General features: G+C 46.5%; 1 protein-coding gene across 6 annotated transcripts in view; it reads right to left on the bottom strand.

The window, feature by feature from the left end:
* Slc9a8 (solute carrier family 9 member A8) overlaps positions 1-15,637 on the bottom strand; it is a 63,132-nt gene that overhangs the window by 10,057 nt on the left and 37,438 nt on the right. For all 6 annotated transcript variants that reach the window (XM_074074963.1, XM_074074964.1, XM_074074961.1 and 3 more), the window contains 4 exons: positions 14,961-15,099; positions 13,360-13,465; positions 4,441-4,557; positions 1,937-2,019 (listed from right to left, as the gene is read on the bottom strand). In XM_074074963.1, coding sequence (XP_073931064.1) covers positions 1,937-2,019; positions 4,441-4,557; positions 13,360-13,465; positions 14,961-15,099 — 445 coding nt within the window. The remainder of the gene's footprint in view (positions 1-1,936; positions 2,020-4,440; positions 4,558-13,359; positions 13,466-14,960; positions 15,100-15,637) is intronic.

Here is a 15,637-nt window from a genome sequence, read left to right as displayed (position 1 = left end):
TTGCCTAGCACGTGCAGGGTCCTGCACAAAACAAAAACAAAAGCAAAATACAGCTCCATGTAAAGTTCAAATCTTACCGAGAAGATTCGTAACCATTTATGAACTTCCTCCATTTTCATCTCGGTTCGCCCCACAACTAACTTTAAATGGATGCTATAACACATTCCTTAGGCTTTAGGTTTATTCTTTTTCATTTTATTTGTATTTGGCTTTTAGAGACAAGATCTTGCTATGTAACCCAGGCTGTCCTGGATCTCCTTATCCTGCCTCAGTCTCCTGAGGGATGGGATTACAGGTGTCAACACCACACCTGGCTTAAGTTTATTCTTCAATAGGCATGAGCAGAGGTTGCTGTGTGGTGTGTGGGTGACGGTCAAGTTGACAATAAGTACATTGAATCAGCAAACATTTCTATGCCAAATAAAGTGCTAAGCATTTCAGTTTACATGCATCACACCAGGATAATTTACTTCCTTGCAGCGGTCTTGTGAAGGTATTATTAGACAATAATATAGACAAGGAAACTGAGGCACAGAGAGGGAAAGTAACAGGTCCAAGTTGACCAGGCAGGAAGAGGTGGATCCATGTCTCAAACCTGGGTGAAGCCCCAAAGCCCCCCTCTAGACTGTCAGGCTGAGTCTGAGAGTGGAACTGTAACCCTCTGTGCTGCCCAGGTGTCTCCAAGAGCTACAGGGCCAGCCTGAGCATGGGGACAAGGGAAAATGGGTTATCCCCAAGGCACCCTCACATTTTCCTTCCAATTCACAGCTGAAAGTTGCCTCCCTGTTTCACCCTGTGAAGTTCCATTTACATTCTCTACTTGTGTTTCAGGTCTGACCAATGTAGCCCCCTGACCAATGGTTGACCAAATTGTCAACCACTGGATCTTCTGTAAAAGGCATTTGCGGTGGTTCTTTTGTCCTGAAACCTGAGTTCAGAGGACAGATGATTGTGACAAACAGGCAAGCGCTTACCAACAGGGAGGTGGGAGAACCCCAATGGCCAGGGAGCATCTTTTTCCTTAGGGCTCCCTATCTTTTCTATCTCAGTTTCCCCATGTGCCAAATGGACAGGCCTTACCAGTTTGCCATGGTAAGTGACAGTGCTTAAAAGTTTGCTTCCCACTGGCTGTGTCTGGTCCTATGGCTGAATATTAACATGCTTGGGAGTGCCTCAAATTAACACAGTGAGGGGCTCGAGAATGTGCCAGCAGTAGGGCCTGCGGGATGGGCTCACACTGAAGAAAAAGAGACATGAGGCAGACAAGAACAAGGACCTGAGCACACTACGCAAACTGCCCAAGTGGGAGAAGCCATTCACGTATAGGGATAAGAGCCTGAGAGGGCTGGATATTTTTATTTTTTATTTTTGGTAGCCCTGGGGTGTGAACTCAGGGCCTCAGACTCGCAGGGCACACACTCTACCACCTCAGCCATGCCTCCAGTTCTTTTTGGCTTTAGTTGTTTCTCAGATAGGGTCTTGAATTTTTACTTGGGGTCAGACTTAGTTTGGTCACACTGTGATCCTCCTACCTACGGCCTCCCAAGTAGCTGGGACCTATATCACTTCATCCAGCTTATTTGTTGAAATGGGGTCTTGGTAACTTTTTTGCTCAGGCTGGCCACAAACTCTGAGCCTCCTATCCGCTTCCTAAAGCTACAGTTTTTAAAGGAAACCATAATATTCAAGGGCATTAGAAAACAAAACAAAACAAAACAAAACAAAAAAACCTGAAAGTCCTCTTCCAGGGATATTCATTCACTTATTTCATTCCTTGCCCCTTTATTGCATGTTTGTGATTTTTTAACAAAAGAAATCTTAAACAGAAGAGTGTCTATGTAGCTGTTGACCTGAACTGTTAACAGTTACATAAATGAATTCAGAACATGTGGTTATTGATCTAAAATAAACAATAAAAAGCAAGGAAAATACTTACTATGCACCAGATGACAAAGGAAATTTCAAACTTGTGAGGGAAACTAAAAATGGACAGGCCAAGAAATGCAAACACACATGTTTCTGAAACAAATCAAAGAATGGATTATTCACCCCCAACTGTTTTCTTCAACAAAGTATTCAACTGTTAAGAAAACAACATGTGGAAGCCATAATCTAATATTACACTTCCCTTTACTTTCTGGAAAATCCTACAACCAGTATTCAGTTTACTAGTTAATGGCTGCCTTTTTTTTTGTTTTTTTTGCGGGACTGGCTTCAGGCTTGCAAAGCAGGTGCCCTACCACCTAAGCCACACCTTACTTTGTGCTTAGATTCTCTCTTTTCTGTTACACAAGCCATGTGTCCTTGCTACTCAGGGCTTCCCAATGTAATGAGTCAACTGTCAAATGTCTACACAAATAAATGCTTTGCCACCCAGGAGATGATAAACATACAAATCTGTCCATTTACTGAACACTGTGATTAGCAAGGATCTCGACAGTGGCCAAGTGGCAACAATTCACAGCGAACACTAGAGTTGCCATGGGACAAGGGAGAGGGGTCTTTTGTTAACTTCCTGCCTGGCTAGACAAAGCCAAATGACTGACTTGACCTATCTACCTCTGCCCAAGGGTTAGAATGCAACCACACCCAGCAGAATGAGCAGGAAGAGATCCGCTTCTAGCTCCTGGCTCCTCTCCCCTCCACTCCCTCTGTACAAAAGGGCCCGACAGAGACTCAGTGTACAAGCAGTCACTGTGTATTTTAAGAAAATGCACCTTATAAATTTCCAGGCTCCCTGCTTAAACTATGACATTACTCAGAATAGCCCAATAACTAGGGAGGCAGGGGCCATATTTTAAAATAGCTGAACATCCTGAACAAACAGGGCTGTGTTAAACACTTCACCAGTGTGTTTCTTTGGTCACGTGTCCTTATGAAACAAGCCCAGGACCCCTCCCCTCCTTGATCTTTTTTTTTTTTTTGATGGGACTGGGGTTTTGAACTCAAAGCTTCGTGCTTACAAGGCAGGTGTTCTACTGCTTAAGCTATACCTCCAGTCTATTTTTCTCTGGTTATTTTAGAAATGGAGTCTTTCAAACTATTTCCCTGGGTTGGCACTGAACCATGATCCTTCAAATCTCAGCCTCCCACATGGTTTAGGATTACAGGCATAACCCAACAGTGTCGGGCAATATTTGTTCATATTTATTTAATATTTTTGTGATCTTTCCAAATCAGTACATTTAAACACACCCGGATGTACTGTGTGTCTTTCCCTGACAGCACCGATTCTCACACCTGGATACACCTGGCTGATCTAGGCCACCCTCTGCAGTCAGCCATTGCATTACTTATTTCTGACACTACAAGCTACAGCACACAGGCTGAATTCTTCGTGGTTGGACTGTCGGGGCAGCTGGCCCAGGCCTTTTACATTCAGACAAGCACTGCAAATGACTCCAAAAGAGATGGCTGTCAGTGCTCACGCCGTCCCAGGGCCTGGCCCTACACCCATTCCAGAACTGAGTACTATTTAGCAGATAATTTGCCTCTGATGGGTATCAAACAGAACTGAATGCTTTACTTTAGGTTCCTTTGATGGTGAGGGTCAAGGTCAGAATCTTCTGCCATGGCTTTCTGAGATGGGTGCTATGGAATACCCATGGGCCCAGGAAAAAGAGGTCTGGCTTCTGATCCTGTTTCTTGGCAAGGAGCCATCTGGCCTCTTGTCACCTGAACCTCCTCACCCAAGTGCCTGTCTCTGCACAGACATCCCCGCCCTCCTTGCACTTCAAAGTGAGACACGTTTCCTGAAGTGCCAGGCAATGCTGCTGACAGCAGCTGAGGCACAGCCCCTGGGGGCCAGCTGAGCAGGGATGGTGTGTGAGTGGCTCCTTCTTTCCAGGTACATACTGGGGAGGAGACCCAGGAGCAGCCTGGGGGAGGAGAGCAGGAGCTCAACCTGAACCTGCTGGAAAGAAAAAGTCCTCAGAATCTATCCTAGCTAGCAGGTGACACCACCTGTGGGATCCCCATGCATACTGGTCCTTCAGTCTGCTTTTATCCACAGGGCTCTGTGGAGCAGCTGGGAAAATGCAGGGATAGCATCCCTCTAGCAGACACCCGCAATACCCACTACTGAAAACCTGTTACAGTTTAACCCAGGATCCCCAATTCCTTTTTCACTATGGAGCCTTTTTCATCAAGCTCTCATTAGTATAATTTCCAAGGAAGTTATGTTTAGAAATGTCACTGTCATACATTAGAAACACATGTCTCAAATGTTCATATCAGTACTTCTCACTATGTTTGGTTTATTGTTAGGTGCTAGGTTTACCCCATGTAATGGCAAAGCCAGAGGAACAAGCACAGGTAAGGGAGTGGGGCATCTGGCTGGGGGAGTCTGGTGTCCTAAAGCCAGGGAAAGTCTCAGCCAATGCCCATCACAGGGCAGGAAACCTGATTAGCTGTGTGGGCACACACTGAGGCAGGACTCACCGCACAGGAAGGCCACAGTCCGGAGGGTTTGCTGCATGAGGATCTGCGTGACAGGGGAGAGGTTATGGTGTGTGTAGTGTGACATCACGATGCCTGAGAACAGGATGGCCATGATGCCTGGAGAGGGAACAGGCAAGGGCAGACATGAGCAGGCAGAAGGCACCTGCTGCATGACACCCAAACCGGATAGCACACTTCCTACAAGACCCCAGAACCTGGAGTATTAGGGATTTTAAGAGAAAGGGTTGAGGGGAGGTGGCCCAAACAATGCATATGCATGTGAGTAAATGTTAGAAACAATAAAAGAGAAAAAGACAGAAAGGGTAGACTGGGAGGATCATAGTTTGAGGTTAGCCAGGCAAAAAGTTAGTGAGGTTAGCCAGGCAAAAAGTTAGTCAGCAAACAAACTGGGCGTGGCAGTATATACGTGAAGCACCGCCTGTGCGGGCTGGGGGCAACAGGGAGGACTACAGTCCCAGGGCCACCCAGCTGAAAAACAACCCAAAGTAAAAGACGGCTGGAGGTAGTTAAAGTGGTAGAACCAAGTGCAAAGCCCTGAGTTCAAACCCCAGTACCACAAAAAATTAAAAATAAATCAATATTTTAAAAGTAAAGAAGAAAGTAAAAGGAAAAAGAAAACAACACTTAGGGCTCCCAGAGGAATAACAAGGGCCCTTCTTTCTCCTCACAGCTGGGTGATCTTGGGTGAGTTACTTCCTCTTTCTAAGCCTCAGTTTTCCCATCCACATAGTGGACTTAACAGTGCCCACTCATGGAGCTGTTAGGAAGTAAGTGAAGCCACATAAGTGCCCATCACATACCAGGGCTGAACAGTGTGAGCTGTCACTGTCATCATGAGCAGAGAGACATGAAGAATCTGGATGTGGAGAGTGGGTGGATTTTTAAAAGATACTTTTTCCTTCATTTTGAATTTTCCCATAATGATCATGTATTAAAGTTAAACGACAAAAAACAAGATACTTTATTAAAGAAGGTAATGTGTCATTTCTTTTGTTCTTTTCCTTTCTTTTTTTGGTGGGACTGAGGTTTGAACTCAAGACCTTCAGGCTTGTAAACCAGGTGATCTACCACTTGAGCCACACCTCCAGTGCATTTTGCTCTGATTCTCAACATCCCAAGTAGCTAGAATTATAGGTATGAGCCATCAATGCCCAGCTCTCCCCTCGCCCCCACCCCGCCCCAGACAGGGTTTGCCATGCAGCCCAGGCTGGCCTCAAACTTGCCATCCCCCTGCCTCAGCTTCCCCAGTGCTGGGATTACACATATGTACCACCACGGTTGGCTTCCTTTTTTTCTTTTCGGTACTAGGGTTTGAACTTAGTTAGGGCCTACCACTTGGGCCCCTCGACCAGCCCTTTTTTGTGATTTTTTTTTTTTTTTTGAGCTAGGGTCTTGTGAACTATTTGCCTGGGCTGGCTTCGAAACCTTGATCCTCCTGATCAACTAGGATTACAAGTGTGAGCCACAAGTGCCCGTCTCTATTTTTTTCTTTGTTTTATTTTATTATTTTATTTCTTTTCTTTTAATTTTTTGGCAGTACTGGAGTTTGAACTAAGGCCTAATGCTTGCTAGGCGGGTGCTCTACCACTTGAGTCACCTCACTATCCCTGCCCCCACCGGCTTCATTTCTTCAAAGCCCTCTATGGGACTCTGCAGTCTTCTTTGCTTTCTGAGCATGGGGGCGGCCTCAGCATCCACCCTTCTCAGGCCCTCTGCATGAGCTCTTCTCAGTAGGTCCCTGTCTATGCTGCAGGAAAGAGGTCTCTATTTCATGTAAGGAAGCTGAGATTTTTTTAAAAAGTCATCAATATACAAATCCCAAGTCAAAGTTTATGAGTCGTGTTTCAGCTCATTTCATTTCTGCTGTTTTGAAGAAACAGGGTTTGACTGTGTAACTTGCATTTATAAAAGGTGATGATTGCCGACATCCAGCTTCAAGGTTGCCTGTGCATGTAACATCCCACTCAACATAAGCCACCTGCTCTTTTACTACCTGTGGTATCTGCTGCCTATGCCACACATGGACTGCACGCTGGGTCATTTTAGCCCTTCATCCTCTCAGGAAGAGCAAACTCCTTTGTTCTATTACTTGAACTGCTCCTCCAGCCCTTTTTTGTGATGAGTATTTTCAAGACACAGTCTCATGAACTGTTTGCCCAAACTGTGATCCTCCTGATCTCTGCTTCCCGAGTAGGATTATAGGCCTTTATTCTTTCATTTTTCCTTACAAAAAATGGGAGATTCCAGCAATGCTTTCTGCAAGACACACCTGACAGATGGGCAATGGGAAACCAGGCAGGCAACTAGCTCACTTGCTCCCCAAGAGTGCTAAGCAGGCTTCCTGGGGTGCAGGTCCTCCGAACCACTGCTCTACTGGACAAAGAGCAAGTACACAACAGAAACCTCTCCCAGCACTCCTTGGTTCACCTGCTCCTCTCCGTGTGCTCCTGTATGTGACCTCCAGACAAGCTGCTCCTTCAAGAGCGAGCTGCTCCTTCAAGAGCGAGCTGCTCCTTCAAGAGCGTAATGCAAAATGCAGGCTCTGCCACCAACAAAAAGCAACACCACTTTACAACTTGGGAGGCGGAGATCTAGGCTAGCCTAGGCAGAAAGTTCAAAAGACTTCATCTCAACCAATGGCTGGGCGTGGTGGTGGGCACCTATCATCATAGTGGGGAAGCACAAACAGGATTGCAGGCCAGGATGGCCCTTATCACCGGAATTACCTTCTGCCCCAACCCTCATTCTACCCAGAGAGGGAGACTGCCATGCCCAAAGGAGGGGGACATTAAATACCCACTCCAGAGAGCAAAGACTCCAGCCAGTTGGATCTGACAAGGCAATGTGGAGTTCCCTTGGGACTGAACACTAGGAGAGCCCAGTGCCAGAGCCCTGTTTCTCAGGACTGTCCTGTCTCTGCACTCTTCAGCAGGGAACAGTCTCAGCAAAGAAGAGGCTTGGCTGGCACTGGATCAAGGGGTCAGACAATAAAAATACAAAGAATAAGAATCCATGGGGCAAACACACTCCTGTGGCTGAGAGGCTGCCGCAGCCCTGGGGGGGCGGAGCCTGTGCTGGCCGTTTTCCTGCTGGTTTTGTGAGATGCCAACAATCTGTTTCTTATGGGAAATTTCCAAACTTCTAATAACAGCAATTGATTCAAATGTTTAAATTTTTCTGTATGGATAAACAAACCCCATCTGGACACTGAGTTGCCACCTGTGTCCTTGACCTACTGATGTTGGAAATAGGCTTTCTAGACAGCCCAGGTGCTTTACGCTGGACCAGCATTGAGTTGGGGTTTCCTGCCAGTTCTGGGGCTACAGGAAACAGTCCAGGTTGGCAATGGGCACAAGAACCTGAGGGACAGCACAGGAGTCTGCCCATGTGGCCTCTGCACACCAAGGATCCTCCCACCATCCATCCAGACCATCCCCATCCACTGCAGCTGCCACCTGCACAGGCTGGAAAACACAAAGGAGGGCAACGGTGCTGCCCAGGCTCACTTCCCTAAGAGTTATAAAAAGCAAGGCTCATTATAAAATACTACTGGGGAATAATTCCCAGCATATTTACTTCCTTAAGAAGGGAAAGTCCTTTAAGAAAGATAACCACATAGCGAAGACCTTCATCACTTAGATGTAATAAAGGGATATAATAAGGGCCCAACTCTAAAAGGCAGGAAAGGCGTAATGGTACAATGTCCACATGAGTACATCTGACACTTGTGAGGACTGAATCAAACCGTACTCAGTGTACTTTGTCAATCACCCAGTAATAAGCATATTTTGCAATAAAACATTCAGATTCATTAAAGTATAGAGTAGAGATGTCTCCATTGGCACAGTAACACCTTTAATAAGCAACAGTCCATTTAGTATGTATTATAAAGTTTATCTGTCTTCTAAAAAGTAACAAGCGGTCTATTACAGGATATGGCTCCTGCTACCAGCACAGTGATCTTTTCAAAGGCCTCTAACGCTTGCCTTTGCTAGTATAATGGAATACTAATTCCTCTCCAGGTCTGCAGAAAACCCTGCAGGGTCAAGGTCGGCCTCCCAGCTTCCCTCACTGCCTGGAGCCCCAAACTCCATAGGCCTACTTAGGGTCCTTAGCACCTGCAGCTTCCCATTGTCTCCCATGGGTGGCACCTCTCACTGCACAAGGCTCGAGCTGCCTCCTCCTAGGACTACCCTAGCCCCTACCACATGGTCTATCCATGTGGTCTGTCTGCATGCTCTGATTGGTCTCTTCCTGTTAGTGATGTGCTTGCTCACGTGCTTGCTGCCTTTCTTCTGCACACAGGAACCTGATCTTATCTTGGCTATGACTGAGTGTTGAGGAGGTTTTCTCAGCAGACAGTAGGAATAATATTTATTATTTGAACAAATGATTTTTCAACTTACTTTCTTAAATTTTAACAGCATGTCTTGGAGTTCCTTCCCTGGCAGTACAAATAGGTCAAATTCCTTTAGACATGGCTATGTAGTATTCTGCATGGACTCAAACTTGACCTTTCCCATTACTGACGAACAACAGTTAGTTGCTTCCAATTTTTGTCTCACGTACAGTGCTGCAATGGGGTTCCTTGGATCCACACTTGTGCATGAGTGCCCTATAATACAATCCACCTGTGACCAATACTATGCCAGTGCTCTACAGAAAGCCTTATGGCCTTGGTCAATCTTGCCATCATCACCCCACCCCTCCTGTGATTGACAGTGTCTCTGCTTCCCCCTCCCCCCACGTTTGCTCTTCATGTCTGCCTAAGGGCAAGAGTCTGCTCTACTCCCTTTGAATCTTTACAGCCGGAGGGCAAAGCAGCCCTAAAAACTGGCTGGACATAACAATAAAAAATAGCTTAACAATGACACAATTATAACCTAGATTCGGAGGTTAGGTAACTTTATATAGTAATAGGGAGAGGTCTAATTTGCTGTTGAAAACGGGACATTTTTAGAATGAAAAGGGTGTTATTAATTTATCCTGGACAACAGGGACAGATGGGGCTCAAGCAAGCCAGGTAAGGTTAACAATAACACCCACTGAGGCCTGAGAACTCCTGCCTTCCCTTTCATCCTCAGCACTGCCTTGGCTAGAGGAAGTGGGAGCTCAGGTGTGCAGTCTGTGATCTGAGGTTGCAGACTGTCGATCTGGCTACAGAGCCCTGTTCTTCCCAACTGTGCTATGAACATGTGGCTTTAGGTAACTGGTTCATGATTACTAGAAGAGAATGCCCTGCTAGCTGGTCATGGGAGCCACTCACCACTCACTGCTTGCCCTTCACAACAGTCAGGAAAACAGGGCATAGAAAGGAAGAAGATGCTGAGATTGACACTCTTTCCCCTTTGCTCTTCAGAGCAATCTGGGGACTCCACATACTCTACAAGGGGCACCCAACCAACCCCTCTCTGAAAACTGAGTGACCCGAAGAGAAGGCAAAGTGTGGGCAGAACTGTGCTTTGCCCAGGCAGATCTCTAAGGCCCCATCAGCCTGGGAAGCAGGATCTCTATGGAACCGAACTCCTACAAACAGAAAACACCGACACTGTAAGAAAAGACAAGAAAATCACTCCCTTGTTTTAGACATGAATTCCAAGCAGGTGCATGGAATCTATCTTTGCCCACAGGTGCTCAATGATACTCATCAGTGGGTGGAAGAATAATTTAGAAATTTAGAGGTAAAAATAGCTAGGCTAGAACCAAATGACTCACAGGTAATCCTCATGGAGGTGCCATAATTCAGTAAAGGCAAGGAACCTGGTGGCAGACACCAGGATTAAAAACAGAGTCATGAGGTTTACCAGAGGTCTCCAGTGAGAGACAGAGTGCTCTCTGCTTCTTCCCTGGCTGGATCTGCTCACAGAGCAGCCCCATATGACTCCTGCTAGTGGCCACGGGAGAGAGAGTCCTGCTCCACTGAGTCATTACAAACCATAAGGGACTCCACTTGGCCCATGTAGAAATAATTGCTGTTCAAATCGCTGTCTTGCCAGAAACACCTAGAAAACCTAAAATTGGGTTAAACATAAATTTTCTGACATTGGAAAGAAGGAGAGCAGGACTGTGCCAGGTAGGGAGACAAGCAGGGTGGCCATCCTTGCCCAGGCCCTGCCATGCTCATTGCCTGGAGGTCACTTCCAGCTGAGAGAGGCACAGGAGTGCAAACCCAGCAGCCCACAGTTGGCCTCTCTGAAGGGAGATGGAGATCAGAGCTGGAGCAGCCGCACAGATTGCTCTGAGATCTCTGAAAAGTCCCTGGAATCTGCTGGCTACTCATCCATGTGTATGAGGAAATTCCAAGAGAAAGAGCCCCTAGAAGGAGGCCCAAAAATTCCAGAAACTGTGTGCCCAGAGGGCAGGGAGCTCACAGTACAAAGGAGGTCACAGCACAAGGGCGCTCCTCTGGACCTGCCCTAACAAAGTTTAAAAGTCGGTCTCAAAAGAATTAAACAGATTACAAGAGATTTAGTACGAACCACAAGAAAAGTCCAGAGCTACATAAAGAAGAATAAAATCTGGTATTCAACATAGAGTTCAGTGACTGGCTTCCAATCAAAACTTAATAGTGGAGCTGATGCCTGTCATCCTAGCTACTTGGGAGGCAGAGACCAGGAGGATTGTGGTTCAAAGCCAGCCTGGGCAAACAGTTTGCGAGACCCTTTCTCAAACAAAACCCATCATAAAGAAAGGCTGGTTGGAGCGGCTCAAGTGGTAGAGTGCCTCTCTAGCAAGCGTGAGGCCCAGAGTTTAAACCCCAGTACCGCAAAAAAACAAAATAAAAAACTTAATAGCAAAATAAATAACTTAATAAAAAACTAAGAAAAGGAAACTATGGCCTATGAGCAGAAAATAAATTAACTGATAGGCAGACCAGGAATTGACAGAGATGAAGGAATTTGCCAACAAGGACATTAAAACAGCTCCTATAAATACGCTCAAGAACACAGGGGAAAACAGAAACATGGCAAGGCGAGAGGGGGAGGTGTAAAATGACTCCAAGGACTCCTGTAGATAAACTGTACCTAAAACGAGAGCCTAACCAACGAGTTTACCGATTACACGTGCCACAACAGACACGTGCGAAAAAGCAAATCAGAACCACACCATGGCGCAGCCAAAGCCAATCGCTACACACCCCGCAGGATGGAGGAATTGAAAAAGCAAAGAAAGGGCTGAGGAACAACTGGATTTCTCATACATTCTAATGGGAATGCAAAACGATGCAGTAACTTAGAAAAAAGAAAATATCATATGACATAAATACCATATAACCCAGCAACCTCACCCCTAGGTATTTATTTACCCGAGATAAGTGAAAGCACATGCATGTATGTTCACAGCCCAAAGGTGGAAAAGTCTGAATGTCCTTCAATAAGGGAATGGACAGACACACTGCCAGGAGTAGGAACACGTAAACCACTGACAAGTGCAAAGCCTCGGATGCTTCTCAGCATTATCATTGACAGGAATGAGATACTTTACTCCATGCTATGTGATTTCATTTCTATGCCACTCTGGAAGAGGTGAGACAACAGTGACAGATGCAGGTCAGGTTGCCGAACTCAGGAGCAAGCAGAGGGACCAAGTGCAGGGCGCAAGGGGACGTCTCACAGCTGTGTGGGCACATGTCTGCACATATTTGTCAGCCTCACAATGCTGTGCCACACCCTGACTGGGCTTAAAAAATGGAAAACCTTCCTGTAACTGAGATCAAACTAGCCCTGCAATGGTGCCTCTTCCTAAACAAGGCCTCTGCAGAGCCCTCCCTCAAAGGGTGGACTGGGATGTCAAAGGCAGGGCCCTCCCCACTCAGCAGTACCTGTGCAGGGGAGACGCAAGTCCTGCTCCACACATGCACACAGCCTCCACTTCTGCAATGTGACAATGTAGACATAGGTTGGACACCACTTGGGGCAGGAAGATGGACTACACCAAGCCTGCAGACAGGGGCTGCTGACTGATTCCAAGGCAGGGAGGACTCTAGGACCCACTGCTCTTTGTGCAGTCACTCCTCCTGCAGGTGGAAGAACCCTCTTCTAGGATCACATTCTAGAACCATTTGCAGCTGGGAACTGCTTACCTCCTGCCCTGGGTGCAGGGAGAGTCTATGGAAACAAGATGTCTGTGTCTCAGTGTCATGGCTCCCCTACCACCTGTGCAGCGTGGCATTAATGGCTTCACCTCCTTGTGCCTACTTCATGGGGGTGGTGGTGAGGGCATTTAAAATACACCTGAATACAGGCCAGGTATGGTGGTAGACACCTGTAATCCCAGCTACTCCAGAAGCTGACTCAAGTGGACCATAAATTTGAGGCCAGCCAGCATTACATAGCAAAACCCTATCTCAAAAAGCAGAGCAAAACAAAACAAACAACTGAATTCAGGTTTGCTGTGTCCAGTGAACCCTACCACACTATTGTGATGCCACAGCGGCACTTGCTTGCCCCTCTAAGGCAGCCTTGGTCTGTGTGCTCACCATGAACTGTTTTGCAGGCAGGTTGGGGGAGGGTTATAAGCATCTGTTCCGGTCAAGACAACTCTAGGGCCAGGCGCCAGTGGCTTACGCCTGTAATCCTAGCTACTCAGGAAGCAGAGATCAGTAGGATCGAGGTTCAAAGCCAGCCTGGGCAAGTAGTTTGCAAGACCCTATCTCAAAAAAACCCATCACAGAAAAGGGCTGGTGGAGTGGCTCAAGGTGTAAGCTCTGAGTTCAAGCCCCAGTACTGCAAAAAACAAAAAAAGACAACATTAGAAATCACTACTCTGCCAATTTCAGCTGCGACCCTGGGCAAGGTACGTAATCTCTTTGAACCTCAGGCTTTCTTATCAGTGAAGCAGGAGCTGTCTCTGGTAACAAACCCTCTTTCACCAGGCAGCAGTCCTGGCTGCCCCTACCTGAGAGTGAGATCCCTTCTGCGAGGCCGTATGGCAGGTAGGCAAAAATGATCATCATGCCGAACTCCAGGGAGGGCGTCTTCCTCAGGTCGATGTGCTTCAGTACGTGAACACAGCCGTTAAGGAAAAGGACCGGGGGCCACGAGGGCCCTGGATGGAAACACAGAGCACAAAGCTGCTGCCTTCCTAACTGTACAGTGAGCAAGGAGTTGAGGAGATGGGTAGCTTCCCAAGCTTGTGAGTGTGGATTTTTTTCCTCTGTAGAGAGACAGTTATTATAAAATGGGACTCTGACAAAACATTGAGGAGTATAAATTCCTAAGACAAATGTCAAGAGAAAATTAAAATCAGCCCAAGCCAACTTCTTTAAAAATGCCAGCTTAGAGTTGGGCCTGTACTCCTAGCTACTCAGGGGGCAGAGATCAGGAGGATCAAGGTTTGAAGCCTCAATAAGGTTCACAAGACCCGATCTCAAAACAACAACAACAAAAAAAACCTTCACAAAAAAGGGCTGGTGGAGTGGCTCAAGGTGTAGTTTAAATCCCAGTATTGCAAAATAAATGAATAAAAATGCTGACTTAGAGGGCTGGGCTGCAGACACACTGAGGACAGCCCACATCGTCAGGCCGCTCCCTACCCCTCCACCCGTGTGCATCCACCAGCCTGGTCTCCAGGGACTCAAGGCCCTGGCGAAGGCCTGTCTTTCCTCCAAGCTCTAATCCCTGTGAGAGGAGAGTCTACACACACTCAGACACTGCTCGCTTCCCAGGCCCAGACCACAGCTCTGAGTCCCCAGTCATGGCTGCATTACAATATGTGCTTTCTTAAAGAAAAAGATAAATACGGGGGCAAATACTGAACTAGAAGGTTCTTCGTTGCCATTCTGTTTACTGGTACCATATGAAAAGCTGTCAGCCAACTCAATAAGCCTTTAGATTGTGGTCAAGGAGCCCATGTGAAAATCCAGCAGAATAGCAGAGAAACACCATGGAGCCCAGACATCTGTGAAGGATAGGCGGCCATTGCCGGGGACATAGGCTTAGGTACTACAGAAATGCTGTAGAGCCCAATCCTAGTTTAGGCATGATGGTTTTTCACTACTGCGTAACAGGTCTCCTTCTCTGGTTAGAGAAGCTTCTGGGCTGTCAAGCAACAAAATCAGGGCAGAGAACCTTCACAGTGGTAGCTCTGAGCGCCCCTTTTCCAACCGCTCCAGATGATCACCTTCAAGGGGAAAGAAAGACGCTCTTAATTTCCCATTCTCCAAGAAAATTAATTTCTGATTTCCTAAAGGTAACAACTGAAGCGGTGGGAAAGGAAAGCCAAGTGGATGTGGTTATTGTCCTCTGGGAATGGAGGAGCCCCCCAAAGTCATAACTGACACCCGACAGTGTGCATGACATCCTACACTTCATATGTTACATTTAAAAATCCTTGAGTTTAAATTAGAGTTTCTCAAACCAGAACTCAACATAAAATTTTTTTTTAAACAAAACCTTAGATTAAAATTGGCTCCTTAAGGAATGGGAGAAAATACCGAGCAAGAGGTGCAATCAAGAGCCTCTCCCCCGCTCTGCACGCTCATCGTCTTAAAAGGATATTAACGCAGAAATTAAGCCAGTGAGAGTGCCGAGCGCTGCGGAGCCAAAGAACATCTTGAGGAAGTAGCCAAGGGCTTGTAAAAATGTTTGCCACCCACTGACATCTGACATATTTTTTCTTGTTAAACCTTCAGCTGTGCTAGGAAATAAAAGAAAACAGAAGTTAAATGTTATAGACAAAGTTCTTAGAAATTAACTTAGAACTTAAAACTTATTTCTTGCCAGGTGCTGGTGGCTCATGCCTGTAATCCTACCTACTCAGGAGGCAGAGATCAAGAGGATCGTGGTTTGAAGCCACCCCAGGCAAACAGTTCGTGAGACCCTACTTTGAAAAACCGTTCACAAAAACAGGGTTGGTGGAGTGGCTCAAGGTGAAGGCCCTGAGTTCGAAACCCAGTACCACAAAAACAAACAAAAAGCTTATTTCTTGCTTCTTCCCTCATTCATTCATTCATTCATTCTATTCGTCGGTCAGTCAAATGTTTATTTGTTCACCTGCTTTATCCCAGGAACTGCATTAGTTCTTGGGGCTCAGAGGTGAGGGCAAAGGACTTGCCCCAGTCTAAGGAGGGAGCCAACAAGATGAGAAGGAAGGACAACCCGGGGGGAGGGTACAGGGCTGTACTAAAAGAATGGGCATCCAACTCAGACTGGTGGGAGCAAAGAAGGTTCTTGAG

Source organism: Castor canadensis, chromosome 5 (assembly GCF_047511655.1).
Source record: "Castor canadensis chromosome 5, mCasCan1.hap1v2, whole genome shotgun sequence".
NCBI lineage: Eukaryota > Metazoa > Chordata > Mammalia > Rodentia > Castoridae > Castor > Castor canadensis.
This window is presented reverse-complemented; position numbering and strand designations above follow the sequence as displayed.